Source organism: Girardinichthys multiradiatus, chromosome 5 (genome assembly GCF_021462225.1).
Source record: "Girardinichthys multiradiatus isolate DD_20200921_A chromosome 5, DD_fGirMul_XY1, whole genome shotgun sequence".
Taxonomy (NCBI): Eukaryota; Metazoa; Chordata; class Actinopteri; order Cyprinodontiformes; family Goodeidae; genus Girardinichthys; species Girardinichthys multiradiatus.
Genome location: NC_061798.1, coordinates 18791742 through 18813555, shown reverse-complemented (window position 1 = coordinate 18813555; position 21814 = coordinate 18791742). Strand labels below are relative to the sequence as shown.

Sequence of the window (21814 nt, the reverse complement as noted above, 5' to 3'; positions counted from 1 at the left end):
AACAATGAGAGTGGCTCCAACAGATTTTAGGGCCAACAGTATACCAACATATGTGTGTATAAATATTACAAAGACTGAAAGTCAGATCAGTAGGAGAATAATGTTACATCAGTTTGAAAAGGTGTGCCATTATTCACTTTAGAGGTCAGAAAAGAAACAGAACTCACACTGAGGCACCCCGGTCAAAGGTCAAAGCTTAAGTTTACAATCAATCCCCCGATAGCACAACTAAACAGATAAGCTTTATTCACATTATGTATCGCTACTAATGACTGTCTGTGTAAGTCTGTCAAAAAAAAGTCTATGCAGTTACATTTCTTAAACAGGCTGAATAAAAATAGCATCTATGTGGCTTTCCCCCATAGATCAACCTTTAACCACTTCCTCTCTGCCAGATAAATAGCTGCAGATCAGAGAAGTGAAACAGAAAAGCATAGGGAGAATGCAGTTCTGATTTCTGGGCCATAGGTTTTATAAATCTTTAATAGCAACCAGTTTTTTATATATCTGTTTCCCCCTTACATTTCACAATCAATTGATTTTTATTTTCTTATACCAAATAGATAACATGCCATATATTAATGTGAGGAACTAGCTTTGATTCCATGACCGTATTTGACCAATATGTCATTTGTTGTTAGAACAGCAGCATGACACTGTGAATGGCAGTAAATACTCGTTTCAAACACTAGGTGGAGTGGGAGGGCATTGTTTCACACTTAGTAATCCCCTAAAGCAATACAGCTCATGTACCATTTTTAAGAAAAATGACCCACAAAATCATTGGAATATAGATTCATTTGGTAAACATACTAATAAGCAAATACAAGCCAAGCTATTATGATTACTTGTTTTTCTAGCAGTGATTGAGATATTTCAGTAAGAAAATAGCAAAACATGTTTTAAAACAAAGGGAGCTAAAAGAAAATAAGTAAAATAATAAAACTAATTTATTTATATTTTGTCACATTACAACCACAAATACAAGTTTGTTTTGTTGGGCTTTTATGAGATAAACTAACAGAAAGAACACACACACTACCAGTCAAAGGTTTGTACACACCTTCTCATACAATGGTTTACTCTTTATTTTTATTCCTACCTTTGGGAACTGTTGGAAAAACCATTTCAGGTGACTACCTCAGGAAGCTCACAAAGAGAGTGCCAAGAGTGTGCAAAGCAGTACTCAAAGCAAAGAGGGATTATTTTGAAGAATCTAAAATATGTAAGATGTTTTGAGTTATTTAACAAATACTTTTTTGCTTGCAAAATAATTCCATAAATTTACCTTCATAGTTTTGTTGTCTTCATCATGCATCTACAATATAGGAGATATGTTGTAATACAAATAAAGAAAAGCTATTGAATGACAAAGGTCGGTGCAAAGGTTTGACTGGTAGTGTATCCGTTTTTATTTTTTACAAAAAAAAACAAAAAGAAAACCCTGAAGAGTGTGGCTTGCATATGTATTCAGCCCTCTGTAATCTGACACTCATAAATAAAATCCGGTCCCACCACTTGCCCTCAGATGTCACCTAATTAGTAAACAGAGTCCACTTGTGCTTATTAATTATTTATCCCCAGGGTGGATAAATAATTGTGGGAACACAAATCTGGCCTTTAAGGATGGGTTATAGAAGAGTCATTGCTGAAAGAAAACCATAAGAAATCCAGATGATCATAGCATGCTCTTCATCCAATGTGATTGAGCTGGAGCCATTTAGCAAAAAATACATTTCTGCTAAAATATCAGTATCTATAAGTGTAAAGCTGGTAGAAATCATGTATCATTTTCCTTCTACTTGTCAATAATGTTCTACTTTATATTTATCTGTAAAACCCCAAAAATTACCTTGATTGACCTGGCTCAGTCTCATTTGGTGTTTTGCTATCCTGCTATGCTCTTAGTTTTATTTTGATCAGAAATATTTATAACCTGTTCTTTTTCAGCTTCCTGTCTACATTCTAGTCCCTCTCAATAACACCATATATAAATAAAAATTAAAAACAAGAAAATTACAAGGAGGCATTTATTCAGATTTGTGTATATATTTAGATCTTTTACAATGTAGTCTCTGTAAAAAGAAAATACACCCTCTTTCAAATCACATTTATGTAAGAAATCATCTAGCCCTTGAAGGGTATTAATTATTATGATTAAAAAGACACAACATTTTATATTGGGATCTAAATCAAAATGCAGAATTGCTGCGGACAAAACTAAGTATCTTGCTAATTTTATGACACTTTGTGTCTATTTCTGTCCCATCTGTCAACATCTTGGAGATGCGCGAGGGAGTATTTACTTTTTCTCAAGAAGACTGTCAACATCTACAAGGAAACAAAAACGATTAGCATAGAATGTATGTAGGAATCGCAAATGTGGCACTAGGTGGTGAGAAATAGTGTGACTAGCAAACACAGACAATCATTAGAAGCTTTTATTGAAAATAATAATATACTGTTTCCTGGTGCCGTCTGATTTCAATTCTCTCATTAACCAAAGCTGCTGGTGGAAAAGCTGGAGAGCTTTGAGAACGTTTCCTGCGCTGCACGTCAAGTTGGCTGTAAATCGTATCCACATGCTGTTAAGTGACACCGAGGGGAATCAGCATGCAGCTAATTATGGCACTTGAGAAATTGCTTTAAAACAAACGGTTGAATGTGGAATTAGGCAATATCCAAGGATCATCGTACGCCAAAACTTCTGTCGTAACTGGCTTGATTTCACCAAAGGAAACATTAGTATTCAAATTAAAGGAAAATAAAACTTACGAACACGATTGTGCAATTCTCTCCAGTTGTTCCCTCACAATTAAAACAAGATGAACAAAATGAAAAAGCTGAAATGAAATTCATCTGTGTTTCATGATGATTAAAGTGCTTCAAGCTGAATTTGGAATACATACCACATCAGTGTTTTTGGACCCTTTCTTGTCACTGATGAGCTTTTTAAACTTTACAAATCCATGGCACGATGCTGTCACCCCACAGAAAACTATTCACTAAAGTTTCTGTAGTTTAGAGCAGGGTCCATTAAACACTGAGCAAAGTGCTGACTACTGAAATGATTCAATACACACAAATACTAAATCAAATACTTTTAGGCAAGCCAGTGTCCCATAAGAAGGGAAACGGCATGCAGTGCATTTCAGGAACTTCTTTAATCTTCAGACAGAATCCTTCCATGCAGCTATTAGAAGCTGCAGCTGTGAAAACTCCTTTAAAATCTCCTTTTAATTCCTGTGTGCACGAATCATCCCCATCTTCAGCTCCTCCATGCAGTCTTTTTACCTTTAGTGCTGCTTGTATGGGGATGATTTGCTCTGTTTCAGAGCTTCAAATAGATTTCAGAAGTTGCATTTGATTCAAAACAACTCGTATAAGTTCTTAATTTACTATTTACATAGGACTGGGGTTCTACAAGGTGGAATCTTGGATGAAGCATGTTTATCCCATGGCTGCTGGTATCCAAACCTCAGTCCTGCAGAGAGAGGACAAAAACACGTCATTGCAAACATGTAGGATGGCAGGGGGAATCAAGAGCATACAAGGCAATGAGACAAAAAATATTTTAGTGTTTACCATGATGCATCCTTCCTGCCATTGTGTGGAGGTCTTAGGTGAACAAACTGCACATAAACAGAGGACAGATTTAAAATATGAATGCCTCTTTAGGTGTACGAGGCCTGATGAAGATTACAGTGTCTTGTCATGCCCATCACAATGCACACACAAACTTATTATATACGTATTTTATTGGGATTGTAAGTGATATAACAACACAAAGTAATAAATAATTGCAAAGCTTAGGAAAAAAGATGCATGTTTTTATCTTTTCATTTAAATTAAAATCTGAAAAGTGATGTACATTTGTATTCAGTTGCAACGTTTGATATGTCTAGTGTTGCACATCTAAAATCAGAATTTTCTGCCCGTTATTCTTTGCCAAATAATTCAAGCTCAGTCAGACCAGATGGAGAATGTCTGTCAATATCACTTTTTAAATTTTGCCCCAGATTCTCAATTAGATTTAGGATTAAACTTTAACTGGGCCATCCAATCCTGTGAATATACTATGATCTGAACCATTCCTTTGCAGCTCTGGCTATTTTTTAAGAATCGCTGTCCTGATGGAAGATAAACTTCCATCCCAGTCTTGGTTTTTTGCAGCCTCTAACAGGTTTTTTCCAGGATTGTCCTGTGTTTAGCCCTATCCAACTACCCATCAACTCCAAGCAGCTTCCCTATCCCCACAGCATGATGCTGCCACCACGATTCATTGCAGGAATGGTGTGTTTAGGGTGATGTGCAGTGTTAGTTATTCACCTTGCATGTAGGCCAAGAAGTTAATTTTCAAAGCTTCTTCTCCCACGTTTGTTGTGTTTTTACGTGGCTTGTAGTGAACTACAAACAGCACCATAATGGCTTCTTATGAACACTCTCCCATAAAGCCCAGATTTGTAGAGGGTACGGCAAATAGCTGTCGTGTTGTTAGATTGTCCCGCCTGAGCTGTGGATCTCTGCAGCTCCTCCAGAGTAACAATGTGCATCCTAGCTGCTTCTTAAAGTAATGCTCTCCTTCCCCGGCCTGCCATTTAAGGTGGATGTATATGTCTTGGTAGGTTTGCCGATGATGGATTGATCAGTGCTCCATGGAAAAATGTAAAGCCTGGAAAAGATTGTCTGATAACCTAATCCTGCTTTAAACATCTCCACAACCTCCTCCCTGACCTGTCTGCTGTGTCCATTGGTCTTCATGAAGCTTCAGAATGTTCTCTAACAAACTAGTGTGGCCTTCAGAAGTCCCCTGATTACTCTATGGACTAATCAGGGGACTTCTGAAGGCACTGGAGATCATTTATGGGTGCGAGAGTAGAAGGGGGATGACTACAAATGCACACTACACAGTTTTTAGGTTTTTATTTGTCAAAATTAGGAATACCATGTATCAATTTATGCACAGCTTACTGACCATCTGCATATTTTACCATTTATGACATGTTTGCAGTGATTTTAACATAACTGTTAAAAGGTCTGAGTTACCATGATCTATATTACAGTAACATTATCTCACAAAGAAAAATAATCTAACATTTATTCAGTGGGAAACAGAAATCAACATTGAAAAATAGTATTTTGTTATTTGCTTTTTTTTAAATTACAAAATCATCATGGCCACACTTATTGGCACCACTAAGAAGCCCTATAAAAACATGTTTTAACGTATACTTGCAAGAGCAGAGAAAAGTTTTTTATAGGCTTTTTTATATAGTGTTTCTCTGCTAGGTAAATCTGTGTTTCAGCAAGTTTTAGTAAATACAATTTTTATACTTTTTAAGACCATTATGGTATGAATTTAAGACCTAGACAAATTATGAAAAACAACTCATAACTACTTATGAGTTTAACAGTTTATATTTAACTTAATAGCATAAGCAGGTTCAATATAACTTTGTCAAACTAAAATTGGGTTTTTCAGTTCTGGCATGCGATTTGTGTGCTTGTACACCTACAGGTCCTTCTAAAAAAATTAGCATATTGTGATAAAGTTCATTATTTTCTATAATGTAATGATGAAAATTTAACATTCATATATTTTAGATTCATTGCACACTAACTGAAATATTTCAGGTCTTTTATTGTCTTAATACGGATGATTTTGGCATACAGCTCATGAAAACCCAAAATTTCTATCTCACAAAATTAGCATATTTCATCCGACCAATAAAATAAAAGTGTTTTTAATACAAAAAACGTCAACCTTCAAATAATCATGTACAGTTATGCACTCAATACTTGGTCGGGAATCCTTTGGCAGAAATGACTGCTTCAATGCGGCGTGGCATGGAGGCAATCAGCCTGTGGCACTGCTGAGGTCTTATGGAGGCCCAGGATGCTTCGATAGCGGCATTTAGCTCATCCAGAGTGTTGGGTCTTGAGTCTCTCAACGTTCTCTTCACAATATCCCACAGATTCTCTATGGGGTTCAGGTCAGGAGAGTTGGCAGGCCAATTGAGCACAGTGATACCATGGTCAGTAAACCATTTACCAGTGGTTTTGGCACTGTGAGCAGGTTCCAGGTCGTGCTGAAAAATGAAATCTTCATCTCCATAAAGCTTTTCAGCAGATGGAAGCATGAAGTGCTCCAAAATCTCCTGATAGCTAGCTGCATTGACCCTGCCCTTGATAAAACACAGTGGACCAACACCAGCAGCTGACACGGCACCCCAGACCATCACTGACTGTGGGTACTTGACACTGGACTTCTGGCATTTTAGCATTTCCTTCTCCCCAGTCTTCCTCCAGACTCTGGCACCTTGATTTCTGAATGACATGCAGAATTTGCTTTCATCCGAAAAAAGTACTTTGGACCACTGAGCAACAGTCCAGTGCTGCTTCTCTGTAGCCCAGGTCTGGGGAATGCGGCACCTGTAGCCCATTTCCTGCACACGCCTGTGCACGGTGGCTCTGGATGTTTCTACTCCAGACTCAGTCCACTGCTTCCGCAGGTCCCCCAAGGTCTGGAATCGGCCCTTCTCCACAATCTTCCTCAGGATCCGGTCACCTCTTCTCGTTGTGCAGCGTTTCTGCCACACCTTTTCCTTCCCACAGACTTCCCACTGAGGTGCCTTGATACAGCACTCTGGGAACAACCTATTCATTCAGAAATTTCTTTCTGTGTCTTACCCTCTTGCTTGAGGGTGTCAATAGTGGCCTTCTGGACAGCAGTCAGGTCGGCAGTCTTACCCATGATTGGGGTTTTGAATGATGAACCAGGCTGGGAGTTTTAAAGGCCTCAGGAATCTTTTGCAGGTGTTTAGAGTTAACTCGTTGATTCAGATGATTAGGTTTATAGCTCATTTAGAGACCCTTTTAATAATATGCTAATTTTGTGAGATAGTAATTTTGGGTTTTCATGAGCTGTATGCTAAAATCATCCGTATTAAGACAATAAAAGACCTGAAATATTTCAGTTAGTGTGCAATGAATCTAAAATATATGAATGTTAAATTTTCATCATGACATTATGGAAAATAATTAACTTTATCACAATATGCTAATATTTTTAGAAGGACCTGTATAGGTTACCTTACTTCAGCGTTCACCTACAGTATATTGAGAGCTTCATAGCAGTTATTAGGTTTTAGCCAATTACTGACACTACTGTTTTCACACCAAAAACTCTTTAAATATACACCTTCCCAACACAAACATTTTAATTTTAATTACATAAACATACAATTTTAGGATGCCGTCTAAGGACAAACCCGTTTTTACTGGGCTTATTGCTTTTCTTCATCGTGGGATTTTGACACAGCAAAGTACCAAACGATATCCACAGTCAGAGCTACAATCATGGAAGAAACAAATGCCACGAATAAATTTGTCAAAAAAAGGTTTATTCATTCAATGCTGGAAGAAGCATTGAATGAATAAACAACAATAAAAATATTTAAGCGCCGTCAGCAAATGTAACATAAGTTAATTAAGACCTAGATTTGAAAATCTGGCCATATTTAAGGCTTGTTAAGGCCTATAATTAAGATGATTATTTTTTATGACTTTTTAGGACCTTGCAAAAACCCAGTAAGTATGGTGTGAAACAGCAGGTCATTTCTCTTATCCACGCCTCAAAACGGGAAAAACAAGAGAACATGCTTTTCAAGTAAAGGCAAATTCATGACATTCGGTCTGTTCAAACGAGAAGCTTATATGATGTAAACGTCATCATCTGTACCTGCCCATATTTGGATTTAAAGCAATGAACAAGTTAAAAACAAATGGAAGTGTGACAAACAAAGCTTGAAGAGAAACAATGTTTATCTTGTCACCATCCACAATGAGCAGGCTGGTAAGGGAGGTGAAAATATCACAAAAGTTCATTCTTAGGGAGAAGGAGCAAGATTTTCAATCTGTAACTGTGCTAGTTTATTAAAAGTAAATTAATTCCAATAAAATAAAAGTTAATTTAGGGCTGCACGGTGGTGCAGTTGATAGCACTGTTGCCTTGCAGCAAGAAGGTCCTGGGTTCAATTCCCAGCCAGGGGTCTTTCTGCATGGAGTTTGCATGTTCTCCCCGTGCATGCGTGGGTTCTCACCAGGTACTTTGGCTTCCTCCCACAGTCCAAAGACATGCCTGTTAGGCACTCTAAATTGCCCTTAGGTGTATGAATGAGTGTGTGCATGGTTGTTTGTGTGTTGCCCTGTGATGGACTGGCAACCTGTCCAGGGTGTACCCCGCCTCCCACCCATAGACTGCTGGAGATAGGCACCAGCTTCCCCGTGACCCACTACAGAATAAGCAGTAGAAAATGACTGACTGAAAAATGTATTTATTTTCATTAATGGGTGCTGTAGAAAAACTAAGCAAGGCTGCTCAGAGTCCTGTGGCAGTGAGAAGCATTGGCTAAAAGTCACATACCATTTTTTTCTGAATAAACTATCGTCACTTACCAGCTCTCTCTCACTGCTTCAATGTCGCTCACAAGATTCTGTGCCAAACAGATCCCAAATATCTGGAAACAGACACAGACAGATAAGATAGGGATGAAGTTAAACACAGGAAGACATCAGACGTAAGCTGGTCTGTTCACACGCTTCCCCACCTGTAGTAATGCAATTCCAATAAAAATGCCCGCCACCACGGTCAGGTTGTCTTGAAGCCACTTCTCAAACTGTGGGACGCAGCCTTTGATGTAAATAAAGTTTCTCTGCTCAGAGTCCTAAAAAACATTCATGAGTTAAAGAAATTTGCCAAAGCACATGAATTATTAACATTTTATACTGTCGGGTTTGTTTGTGCTTTGTAATTCTTCACGGTCTGGTTACCTTTGACGAGAACACATGGCTTTATTTTGATCTTTTGGTCTCCTTCAGAGTGAAATCCCTCTAGGGTTCCTCACTTGTTAACAATAACTCAGCTCACTGTTTTCCTGTTCAGACTCTTTTATGAAGCTGCTCTACTACAGCTCACATGTACAGCCAAGAAAACAAATGGCACCTTTTCCTTACATTTTGCTGCTATGGAGAACAGCCAAAGCTAATGATAGGGGGAGGGGATGGGGAGGGGTCCCCATTTGCATTGCATTGCTGCTGCGTGAGTAATACCAAACACCGCCCTGAGTGCTGATGGAGAGCCAGCTGCTGCATTCTGAAGACGGAGGAGATGGGAAGCGTAATGAAAGAGGATTATTGTGACCAGGGTGGAGCTGCCGATGAGCTCATGCAGCCTGGGGCCAAAGAACCAAGAGCTATTCACACTCTGCTCTTTACACCTTTGTTGCCACAATTACTTTCTGGATGAAGATCTAACTTTGGCTTACACTTTTTAGTCCAAAGTTATACCCCTGGCAGATTTAGATTTAAAATATATTTTTATTCGACCAAGAAGTTCTGAAATGAGACATGCATCTCAGAAAAGACAAGGAAACAACAAAAAAGAGGATATGTTTTAAAACATATATTCATTTGTTTTTTTACATTGTATTAAAAATTGGTAAATTATTTATACCCTTCCAAATAATCAGTGAAAAAAATGTTATTGGCATTACAGCAATCAAACCCTTTTTATGATTGCTAACCAGCTTTATGTATGTTTCCACTTGACGACTGATGAGTCTTTGAGCTTGGACGGCCTTTTTGCCATCACCTTACTCTTTACCTCCATCCACAGTTCTGTATCACATTCAGATCGGGACTCTAGCTCAGTCATATCGAAAGCTTAAGATAACAACCAGTCAGAGGATACATGTTGAAAAAAAAATTACTTTAAATGTAAATCTGGGCTATGGATAATGTTGGACTGAACGTGATTACAACTCACCGTTTTTGCACGGATATCATATCCACACTGAGTGTTAATGACGTCCTCCTGTGAAAAAAGAAAACAGTGTGCATTTTAACTGAATGAATCGTAGAGCTGCAATTTCAATGGAAATAAAGAAATAAATATTCCTATGAACTTTGGATTTAATCTTTATATATATATATATATATATATAATTGAGGAAATTCAGCATGACCTGTTAGGATATCATTTGCTCTCAAATTGAAAGTTTTGATTATCCTAATGTAAGAAGAGAAATTTCAAAATGTTTTATCAACTTGCATATATCTCTCTAGACACCTGATATGGTTACAGACAGTTTCATTATTATTATTATTATTATTTATTTATTTGTATAGCCCTTTCAAAACTGCCGACTAGGCAACCAAAGTGCTTTACAAAGCATGCATAAAAAGAAATACATTTCATAAGAGGTAAATTAGCAAACAACCAACAACAGAAACAGCAATAAAACAATACAAACGCTGGAATAATGTGCCACCAAACTACTAGATATTAAAAGTCTTTCTAAATAATTGAGTTTTAAGTTTTGATTTAAAACAGCCCAGGTCAGAGATAGAGCGTGGGTCTGGAGGGAGCTGGTTCCACAGTCTATGAGCTGCTACTGAGAACGCCCTGTCACCAAAAAAGCACAAATTTAGTCCTTGGTACATTAAATGAAAACTGGGATGAAGACCTCAAGGATCTACCGCGCACACAAAGACACAACAAATCAGATAAATAAGATAGGGCCATACCATTTAAAACATTAAAAACAAACAGTAGAAGTTTAAAATCTATTCTAAAAAGGACAGGAAGCCAATGCAAACAAAATAAAACGAGTGATGTGCTCTCATTTGATGGTACCCGTAAGAAGCTGGGCAGCTGCATTTTAGACTAGTTGCAGACGACTGAGTAACAACGGACTGACACCAACATAAAGAGCATTACAGTCGTCAATTTTTGAGCTGATAAAAACGTGTATAGCCGTCACAAGATCCGAGTGGTTTAAAAAAGTTAACTTTGGACAAAAGACGTAGATGGTAAAAGCTTGACTTGACTACTGAATTAATTTGCTTCCTAATTTTAAAATCCTTATCAAAAATAACTCCCAGATTTTTAACAGTATTGCTGAAATTAAAATTCAAAGCACTAACATCGGTTGTGGCATTATTACTGAATAGAATACGGTCAGTCTTTTGTTCATTTAAAAACAAGAAATTTTGGCTCAACCATTGTTTACCTGTAGTAAACAGTCAAGAAGGCAATGTTGTGAGTTACTGTCACTTGGTTTTAAGGACAGATAGAAAAGAAGGGGACCAAGGATGGAGCCCAGAGGCATGCTGGAGGATGCCAAGGCGTTAATCATAACTGAGAAAGTTCTATCAGTAAGACAAGATGTGAACCACTTGAGAGCTGAGCCACGGATACCAACATAATTGTTTAAACGAGACAAGAGGACAGAGTGATCCACAGTATCAAAAGCTGCTGTGAGATCCAGCAACACCAGGACAACTGGTGCTGCTGTCGTGACATAGCAACTTAGTGCTATGTCGCGATCTAAAGCCAGACTGGAATTTCTTAATGATGAAAACCTTAGATAAGTAGGGCAAGTGGGAGATTGGCCTAAAATTAGATAAAATTAGTGGGTCAAGGTGGGGTTTCTAAATAAGAGGCCTCATAACAGCATGTTTGAAGTGAGCTGGCACAATCCCTGAATTCAAATAGGTATTAAAAAAGGACAAAACAGCTGGACCGATGGTATTAAAAACTTTGTTGGAAGAAAATCAAGAGGGCAATTTGTAGTTTTCATGCCATGCACAATGTTGCTCAGGGAAGAAAAAAGATACAAATTGCTCGAATACAGCAGAACCAGCATGGGAAGCAGAGAAAACTACATTAGTAGGAGAAACAGAAGCCTGTCTAACAGATGCCACTTTTTCAAGGTGAAAAGAAAATTCTCACAGGTAGTAGCCGAAGCGTCTAACAACACAGATGTAGATGGATACTAGATAGAGTTAAGTGTGTTAAATAACACCCTAGGGCAATGGCTGCTATTAGAGATAATGGAAGACAAAAATTGGGTTTTTGCCTCTTTAACAGATCTCTGGTAGTGAGCAAGACTGTTCCTTAATAAAACCAGAGATGCATGCAATTTGTCCTTCTTCCACAGTCGTTCAGCTTTTCTGCATGTCCTCCTGAGGTCACGAACATTACTGTTACATAACCAAGGCTCAGCTTTAGGATGCTTAAGCCTAACAGGGGCAATGGAATCCAGGATCTCAGGACAGGTGTCATTGAAAGAAGAGAGGAAGTTGTTAGGACATAATGTGGTATATACACCAATTGATTTAACAAACTATGAATCCATAAAAGTGTCTACAAACTGTTCCGCTGTAGCAGAGGTGAGGATGCGACATTGACAGGCTGCTACCAATGATCTACTGGCGGTAGAGGGAGCTGCAAATTTAAAAATGATGGGCAAATGATCTGAGACAGCAGCCTCAGAGATTTCACAGCGAGTGATAGACAGTCCATGTGTGAAAACCTGTGAAAATATCCAGGGTGTGCCCAAGAAGATGAGTTGGTGCATTTATTAACTGTGTCAGATTAAAAGATGCCAGAAGCCCTGAGAACTCAACAGCCTGTGGGTCATTCAGGCAGCAGATATGGATTGTAATATCTCCACTATTAAAAAGATTGTCAGAGTAAAAGATTTTGGAGTAAAATCAGCAAGAAATCCAAAGAATTCTTGGATAAAATCCTTATTATATCTTCGTGGACGGTAAACTACAGAACATAAAACAGGATGGGAGAAATCAACCACAAACACATGTAGTTCAAAAGAGGAGTAAGTGTCCTAATGCAGAAGTCTGCATTTAAATTGGTCTTTATAAATGGTAGCAATGCCCCCACCACGACCAGCCAAACATGGGGAGCTGAAGAAAGAGCAGGCAGGTGGGAGGAGATCCAAAAAGGCAGTGTTGTCACCTGGTTTCACCCATGTTTCCGTCAGCAACAGAAAGTCCAAAGAGTGAGAACCAAAGTAATCATTAAGGATTACTACAGATGTTTCATGGAATTATATGGACTATACTGTTTAAGCTTACATAGAGAGTGTTGGTGACGTTCCCGACTAAATTAGAGGATGTTTTTTCAGGATCCAAACTATAATCTTTCCTTCTAGAGGTTAAGTAATAAAACTATTCACCAACATGATTTGCTCATAAGCATGTACATTGCTGATTCCATAACTTTAAATAGTTTATGTTACAAAAATTTTGATTTGAGACTTTCCAATGAGGTGGCTAAAAAGCAAAAACAAAGAAAACATGATTAATTAAATCAGAGAAATATTTTGTCAAATCAAAAATAACTCAGAAGAGACACTTTTTTGGGTCCAGGTTTTAGCTTAGTGGGAGGTACTCTGTGGTCTGCAATTTGTTACAATGCTGCTAGATGTCACTAGGTCCTTCAAACTGAAACTTTGATTCATTTAACAAGCTATTTCCTGTAGAGCTAAAACATCATAGGCAGTAGACTTTTTCTCTCTGTCCCAGTTGTGTCAAAGCATTAAAAACAATCAAAGTGCATTTTGACATAATATGACTCAAAGATTAATAAAAACACATGAGCAGTTGGGCTTTAAATGTATAAAGATACGACTGAAAATTGAGTCCAAATGTTACTCCGGGGAACATCTTGTGTCATGCAACAATCTTATTATATCCATGCATGTTCCTTCCTTGCTGGAACAGCATGTGATCAGGTCCGCAAAAAAGAAGTCAGCAGCAGCTTTCATTAAAGAGAGTGTTTATCTGCAGCATTTTGCTTTCCTGGTTGTGCTTACTGAGCAGCTGTAGGAGTGTTTTTTCTGTCCAAAAGGAAAAAAGGCACCTTAGGGAAGGTCTCCTCTCATCTGCTTTCACTCTCTGCTGTGCTGAGTCTGAGAGAGAACTAAACACTGATGCCTTAATGTCCTTTTGAAAGCTCGCCATGACAGTTGACATCGTCAGGCCTCCTTACGGAGGACACGGTCAACAAACCTTTCCGTCACCAGAAAGACTTTCACAATATGGTCTCCACTAGTGAGCATGTATGAAAGAATCCTACTACATCTAAACTCTTAAAAGAAGAAGAATTAAATTGTACGCCATGTCCTACTAATGAAACTAAAAATTATTATTCAAAGAAGACCTACAGCTGGATCTTTAGTGCAACAGGAAAAGGGCACTCCACATTTCTCACGACTCGGGTTGGAATCGGTGCAGTTAAAGTAAATGTTCAAATTCCAGTCATCAGCTCCAAACGCTCCACAGCACTCCCACTGCAAGGTCAGAGAAGTATAAACACAGCTTGAGATATATGTCAAAAAGTTCCACAGAAGTGAACAACACAGGGTCAAACAATATCAGGGTGAAATCAGAGAAGTGACAGAAGAAAGATAGTGCTCACATATTCCTGTGTGAAGTCAATCAGGTTCTGAAGATCAATGTCATCTCTGTAAGCTCGGATGTTGTTATTAATGAAAAAGTTGAGCTGGTTCTTTATCCAGTCTTTGAAGACAAAGGCCAAGACTCCCGCAGTCAGCTCCAGAAAGAAGATGATACCCAGAAACACAGAGAACTAAAATACAAAAACATTCATAACTTTTACATTTAAAATATGAGGAAAGTAAAAGTGGAATAAAAATCTTTAAAAAGCCTACAAGCAACATACAAACTTAAGAAGAAACGAGTTCTCCCGGAGTGCTCCAATGCAGCCAGCAAAACCTAGGATGAACATCACTCCCCCGACCACAAGAAAGAGCCACACTGGGTCAAAACCGCCCAGGTCAGTGATGGATGAGATGTTGGAGAGAACGCCCTGGTGAGGAAGCACAGAAATTCCTGAGCAAGCATTGGTGTTCTGCTTCTAGCAGTACCTGTAGTCAGCTTGAAGGCAACACCTTCCTCTAAACATATAGCATGTTACTTCTACTGAAGCAGAAATCATAATCCTCAACGAGGAAATGTTAGCAGCATTTTCTTTAGTGCCATGGGGTTATGTAAAGATGTAATGTTTAAATCAATTTCATTAATTAGGCTGACGTAATAACCAACTTATATCAGATAAAGCATCTACTGATTAAGCTAATGTCGGGTGATTTTAATGTAATGTTAGTTCATGTAGTTTATTAACATTAGTTAACATTAGCTAATGCATGCAATGCAATATATAGCTATTGTTAGCTATTTTTAAAGCGCATAATGTAATGTTAGCTAACATTAACCGATGTTAACGTGTTTAATGTAATGCTTATTGCATGTTATGTAAAATGTTGTAAATATGATGCACATTATAATTCTGTGACCAACGGAGGTAAAAGGTGTATGGAAACACTGACAGGTGACTAAAACAAAACCCATGTTTACTGTTGGAGTTAACTTTGTACCAGGAAACATTCAGCAACTGGTCTTTATTCCATTGCTTCATAAGACTGCTGGTTCAACTCATTGAAACATTTTAGGATATGAACTTGTATGTACAGTATTGTGCAAAAGTTTTAAACCACAATTTGCTTACTTTGTTTTTCAAGAAGTCAAACTTTCTTGTAATATTATGAAGTATTCTTGACTGATATTTCTTCAAGTTATCTGTAGGTTTTTCTTCAGCTGGTTTACATTTATTTTTTACTACTCACTGACCTTTATCTCTTAATCTTAGTATCTGATCATGATGACATATTATAGAGTTTGCACTTTGAAAAAAAATAAAGTGGAAAAGTGACAAAAGAAGCATCAGAACTACTAAAAAAAAACTATCTACAGCAGATGAACACTTTCTACATGTTCTGCCTTTAACAAACAGGTGATAGACCCAGAAAAGACCAGACAAAACCTAGGAATCATCCCTCATTTACTGTAGTCCAAGTTTTTAGCTCACACTTCCAGAGAATTTCGGTGCTTGAATACAAAATTATGTGTGTCAGGCTAAATGTTTGGTATTTTTCAAAAGGTGGAGGAAGAACAAATTGTCACAGTCTGCAAGAAACAAAATGCCCAAAGATTTATCCTAATATTGGTTTTTTGCTTACTTAAAATGAAAAATTCCTTCACATCATAACACTATATTTGGTAGTAATCCACTAAGTTTTATGAACATTGAGAGCAAATTATCCACAAATGTCCTTTGCTTAAAGTCTGGAAATGGCTGAGGGCTCAGAGCCCCACTGTACCATTAGTACAACACAGTGAATCAATCTGTAAAATGAATCAGATCAGATCCTCTCATTGTTCTTCAGGATGTCTGACAGGAAAACATGACATTCCTTCCTGATTCAGTAAAGCCACATCTACATTCCACTCAGACATTTGGTTACAAATGAGACATTAAAGAAAATGATCTGCTGATTATTTGCAGATGTTGCTGGGTGTCAAGACTTGTATAATTAAATACTACAATTTCTACATCCTAAAAAACACCCACCTTTTCACTCCAAGCCCACAAGCCAATGCCAAGGAAGGCTATTCCTAGGAACTGAAAGAGAGGAGAGAGCGAAGAGCATGGGAGTTATTTAGTGTTGACTCTAACATGTAGACATCACACAGAAGAACATTGGAGAGAAACCACAGAAAGACTTTCCTGGCTCTGGTCCATAGCTAAATATTTCCCATCAGTCTGCAGAATCAGCGGGAAGCTCCCACATTAGGAAGCATCTTTAAACAGCCTTATGATTGGGGCAATATTTTCCACCTACAGTGCCGAAATTCAAGGATTGCAAAGCTGGGATCAGAGCATTTATGACATTAAGATGCAACTTATTTTAATGTCATGTAATCAATCAATTATCATTGTCACAGCATTATTTTTAACGTTAAATGGTAATTAGTGTCCATTAAAATTGTGCTGGGTTTTCCTCCTGGACTTGTTGCCCCCGCGACCAGACGTCAGATGAGCGGAAGACAACGGATGGATGGATCAATGGAATCATTTTGTGTAACCTAAAGACACGTGGGTTAATGTGAATTAATTAGTGTTAAGCACTTTGATTACATTATTTCTGGGTTTATAATATTAAAAAGAGCCTAGTTATATAATCAGAAGTTATCAAGATACCATCACAGTTTTTATATGCCTGGACGTTGATTTCGTTTAGGTTTACAAGCACAGCCACACCAACTTTTCAGTTTTTCAGGTCGCTTTTGATTTTGAAATTTTCAAATCTACTTTATCTAATCCTCTTTAACAGAAATCAGAAATACAGATGCTGGTAATAATTGTGTGCCATCTTGGCCAGGTTCCCTTAGAAAAAGGGAAAATAATTTCAAGGAATCTTTTTTCTTTTTAATTAGGGCTTATATGAAAAATTCTTTATTAAATAAATAACTGAAAACAAAAACCTTTCCATTTTCTCTCTAAACCACACTGTGTTCCAGGGCTTCGTCTTCTTATCGCTATGTAAAAATAAAAATGCTCCAGGTTAGAAAGTAGGGGTATGGGTATAAATCCATATCAGACCGTTTTATAGCTGCTTAACATTTTGATCTGTTATTCTGAGCATAGAATACAGACAGAGGAAGCATTCCAGTTGTGCTTTTTACCAGGGAACAACTAGGTTTTAAACCTACAGTTGAAAAAGAAAGAGCACCCTTTTGGGGGTGTCCTTTGTAACAAACATTTAAATTTGGGCTTCATGTTTATCATGTAATTTACAAATAATGACATGTAGGAATCTGTGGTGTGTGATTTGTCCACTTGAGGTTAGATTTTGTATTTTTCATTTGGTGTCCTTTTTTTTTTTACAGAGACTGAAAATTTCATGACTATTTCAAATATTCCTCAGCGGTCTCGCTGTGTCAAGCAGAGGCTTTCCTTGTACTGCTTTCCCCAAAGAAGCAGGTGTTACCTGACTCACATTCACTGGGTGTTTGTAGCTCTGATGAGAACGTCACTGCATTCAACCTGCTACGGTGACTCTTCATTGATTCAATCATTTCCTGTTCTAACCTCAGCCTTAACAAATATGTAATGGCTGTTCGGCCTTCACAGTAGAAGTGCAACAGGCCACCTTAGTGACGTGTTGCTGTGTATATTCCCACATCATCCATTTAATGAAGTCATAAACCCATCCCTTAATACGGTTAGGAAAAAAGGTTTGTTTTGTCTTTAAGATAAATATTACTTACCCATTTAGATGGACATTTTTTGGGGGATTTATGTCTCTTGGAGTGGGACATGTCAGGGATCTGCTTTTACTCAAGGTTAGATCAGGTCAAACAGTCAAATGATAAGCCACTCAGGGGTGCGACCACGTTTTGAACAGACAAGCCAGGTGGTGATCACAGATAATCTTGGTGTGGCTCACCAAAACCAAAACCATTAGAGAATTTTCGTTTTGTTTTGTTTTGTTTTGTTGTCAAATCAAGGCTGGGGATTCTAAAGTGGCACACAATGAAAAACTAAATAGTTCACCCGCTCTTAGTGGTGCTACTGAACATATCTGAAACTAAATAGTTAAAGATGCTTAGCAGCATTTTAGATGAGATTAGCTGAGAAGTTTTAGCTGTTGCATTATTAAATACACCTGAGTCTCCAGAGAAGCATAACCTTAATCTGTGTAGACACCTTATTTTCCAGCTGTTCTGTGAAGGTCTCATTAGTTGCAAAGCTACAAGAGTCATTTGAAAGAAGAGGCTTTTGTCAGAGGAGACTAAAACTGAAACTTTTCGCCCTAAATGCAAAACACTACACACAGCAGAAACCTATACTGCACATCACCCTGAACACATCATCTCCGTGGTGAATCATTAGGGTAGCAGCATAATGCACTGGAGCTTATTTTCTTCAGCAGGTTAAGGGACGCTGGTCATTTGATAGGAGGATGGATGGAGCTAAATAAAGAGCAAGAAAATTTCTTAGAGGCTGCAAACAAACATGACAAACGCAGAGATATGCCTTTCAGCAGCAGGGCTGCATGATTTGAGAAAAATATGTATTTACAATTGTGATATCAACTCATTTTTCGGCTCAATTAAGTATCTCAGCCACTAAAAATATAAATCAGGTGCATGACCTGATGACCTGAGGCATGGCACTTAAAATATAACAACCAACCAAATATTGCTTCCAAGCAGTTTCTTTGCGATTGCAATACTGCACACATTGATATTGCAATGCTTATTGCAATTTAAAATATTATGCAGCTCTAACCCTACAACCCTAAACATGCAGCCACAACTACAATGAATCTTTGGATCAAACCTATGGGATAAGAACGCTGTCGACTCTCCATCAAATCCGGCTGAGCTTGAGCTGTTTTGCAAAGAAGAATGGTAAAAATAAAAAAAATAAAAAGCTGGTTGAGAGATCCTCAAAGATCTGCAGCTGTAAATGCAGCAAAAGGTAGCTCTGATTCTTCTGATTCTGGTTCTAAGATTATTATTTATAAGATACAGTGTGATCAACATATTCGCACTGTATTTATGAAAGAAACAGTACATCCGGAAAACTGACACATTTAAGTTTTTGCACAAGCTTTCTCAATAGTTACTAGTTTGTTGTCTGATAGAAATAAATGTCATCAAATAGACAAAACGTGTCCTTTCAATCCCAGTTTTTATCTCTCCCGTCAATAAATCCACTTTGTGATCATAACAAAGCCAGAATAACTCCCATCCCAACAGCATGCAGCAAGGTGATGTTTAAGCCCAGGAGGCCCTATGTGAAGTGTTGCAGGAGGTGTTTTGTTTTCCTACGCAGGGGCTCCACGGCGCTGCACGGCGTGATCAGAGACGATGACAGGTCTGGGTACACTTTTCCCCGCACGAACATCATCATGGGGCCGCAATCAAACAAAAGCGAAGGCGTGCTGATAGGGGACACTGGGAGCAAGTGCGCAAGAATAAAGCCTATTCTGTCCAACTGCACGTCAATACAACACAGGGGCCAGAGACGCGGGATGGCCAGCACACCAGGGGACTCACCCAGAATATGATGTTGAATCCGAAAATGAAATACTTGATGCAGCAGCTCACTTCATGAGCCTTGAAATGTTTCCCTGACATCATCTGGACGGATTCGGTTTCAGAGACACGTCCGCACCCCTGGGAGGGTTCGCATCGACGCTTCTCTGATGTTTGACAACAACCTGGTGGCTTCGGTGGAGACACCCTTTAATGTTTTTAATGGCTCCAAATTTCAGCGGCTCGTTGGAAGCATCATTCTGCGTCTCCGCGGAGAAAAGGCGCAGATGAAGCTGCGGAGGACGGGCGGTCAGTCCAAACACACCAGCTTTAACCCGGTCAGGATACACAACGAGGTCAGCTTGAGAGGAATCCACTGTGAGAGCCTGGTTGGAGCTGCTGGTCCTCCAGCTGACCCGTAGTCTAGTTCAGACCAAAGACATGGCTGTTGTCATCTGAGGGACATTACTGGGAGCCAATCAGATTATGTAGTTGCTTCAGAGGGCGGGACTTCCTCTTGGGATCGCAGTCTAATTTGGGATATTATTCCCAAACGTCTTCTTTTTTTATTATTATGAGTGAGACAGTCTGTTATTTATTACACTTTACATGTGTAATACTGTCATTATAGGTTTATTCGAATAAGAATGAAAAAGATGTAATTTAAATGAGAATTTGGTCTAAAACCAACATTTTCAATATATTTGATCTACATTTTAATAACATTGTAACATTACATGTTTTGCTGACATGTTTGTTTTAACAAAGAACACACTCTACTACGAAGACAGATTACAGAACTCACAGTGACTCTTATGTGGGGTTTATATGGTGGATCTGGGCTTTTGTTTTCCTTTGGCAGGAATAGAGGCTTTTGGTTCTGTGTTTCACCTCAGCTTGTTATTTTCTGTTGTGTCAGGATTATACTCGGATAAGCAACGTGTTAATGTGCTATATTGTTAGAAAGCTGCTCAATGAAACCTTTAAAACGCAGGGTTTAAGAATCTAAAGGCGGTCCAATGATTCAGTGACCTAATGTTCTCCACACGGAGCAACGCTGCCCTCTGATGGCAGCTTCTGTAACCTGCATCTCCGTTATGTCGTAGAGCTAAAATTGATTATTTTTAAATATTTAGAAAACTGCAGATTAATCAACATAGGAACATCAGTCCACCATGTAAATGTGCCAAATCTTGCTATTAGACGCTGACTTCCCTCAGTCCCCGCTACAGGTTAATGGTATAAAACAAGAATAACATTGTTTAAATACAAAATCATGAATATATAGGACAGAAAATTAAAAACACTTGGTCAAAATGCAACCAAACGCTGTTTAACAGCTTAAGAAAACTGTCTGTAAATTGGCTATTTGCAACTTTATAATAGTGAATTGTGAATCATTATTACACTGTAATACATATATATTCCTGATCTCATTCCCCTACCATCACAACATCTGGATCTCTATTTCTATTTTTTAAAGATGAGGTTATTTTTACTTGGTGCCACTGGGTCAGATTACTGCCAGACCTTTAAAAGAAAATATTTAAACAGAACCTGTCTGACAATATAAAAGATCTCAAACAACAGCAAATCATGCCCTGGTCTAAAGAAATTCAAGAACAGATCAGATTGAAGGTCACTGATGTTTTATCATCTGGAAACAGTTATAAAGTGATCTGAAAGGCTTTGAGACTCCAGCGAACCACCATGGGAGCCCTGGGTAAACCTTCCCAAGAGTAGCTGGCCTACTGAAATTACTATGGGGCATTTTTTTCACAGAACTGTAACAGAGACTTACAAATCCCAGCGAACTCTTAAACATACAAGCTAAAAAACTGAGAACCCATGTAGAACCTTGAGGTACACCAAAATTACTTGCCACCATTTCAGAAAAATTGTTCCATAGCTGGAAAATACAGTTTTGACAATCTCATGGACAAAGGCATCAAAAGGCTCTCCTCAAGTCAAGGACAATAGCCCTTACAACAGAACCGTTATGAACATTTAATCAAGTTTTATGAGTCAGTGATTACAAGAT

At 38.3% G+C, this 21814-nt stretch overlaps 1 protein-coding gene across 1 annotated transcript; it reads right to left on the bottom strand.

Moving 5' to 3' along the window:
* Nucleotides 1-2016: 2016 nt before the first annotated feature.
* Nucleotides 2017-20228, bottom strand: LOC124868556 (tetraspanin-5). Its single transcript, XM_047365958.1, has 10 exons — nt 19795-20228; nt 16298-16348; nt 14549-14695; nt 14285-14455; nt 14031-14156; nt 9827-9874; nt 8610-8726; nt 8458-8519; nt 3586-3632; nt 2017-3484 (listed from the first exon to the last, which is right to left on the bottom strand). The coding sequence occupies exons 1-9, from the start codon at nt 19876-19878 to the stop codon at nt 3620-3622; spliced, it is 819 nt and encodes a 272-aa protein (XP_047221914.1). The 5' UTR covers nt 19879-20228; the 3' UTR covers nt 2017-3484; nt 3586-3619.
* Nucleotides 20229-21814: the final 1586 nt, after the last annotated feature.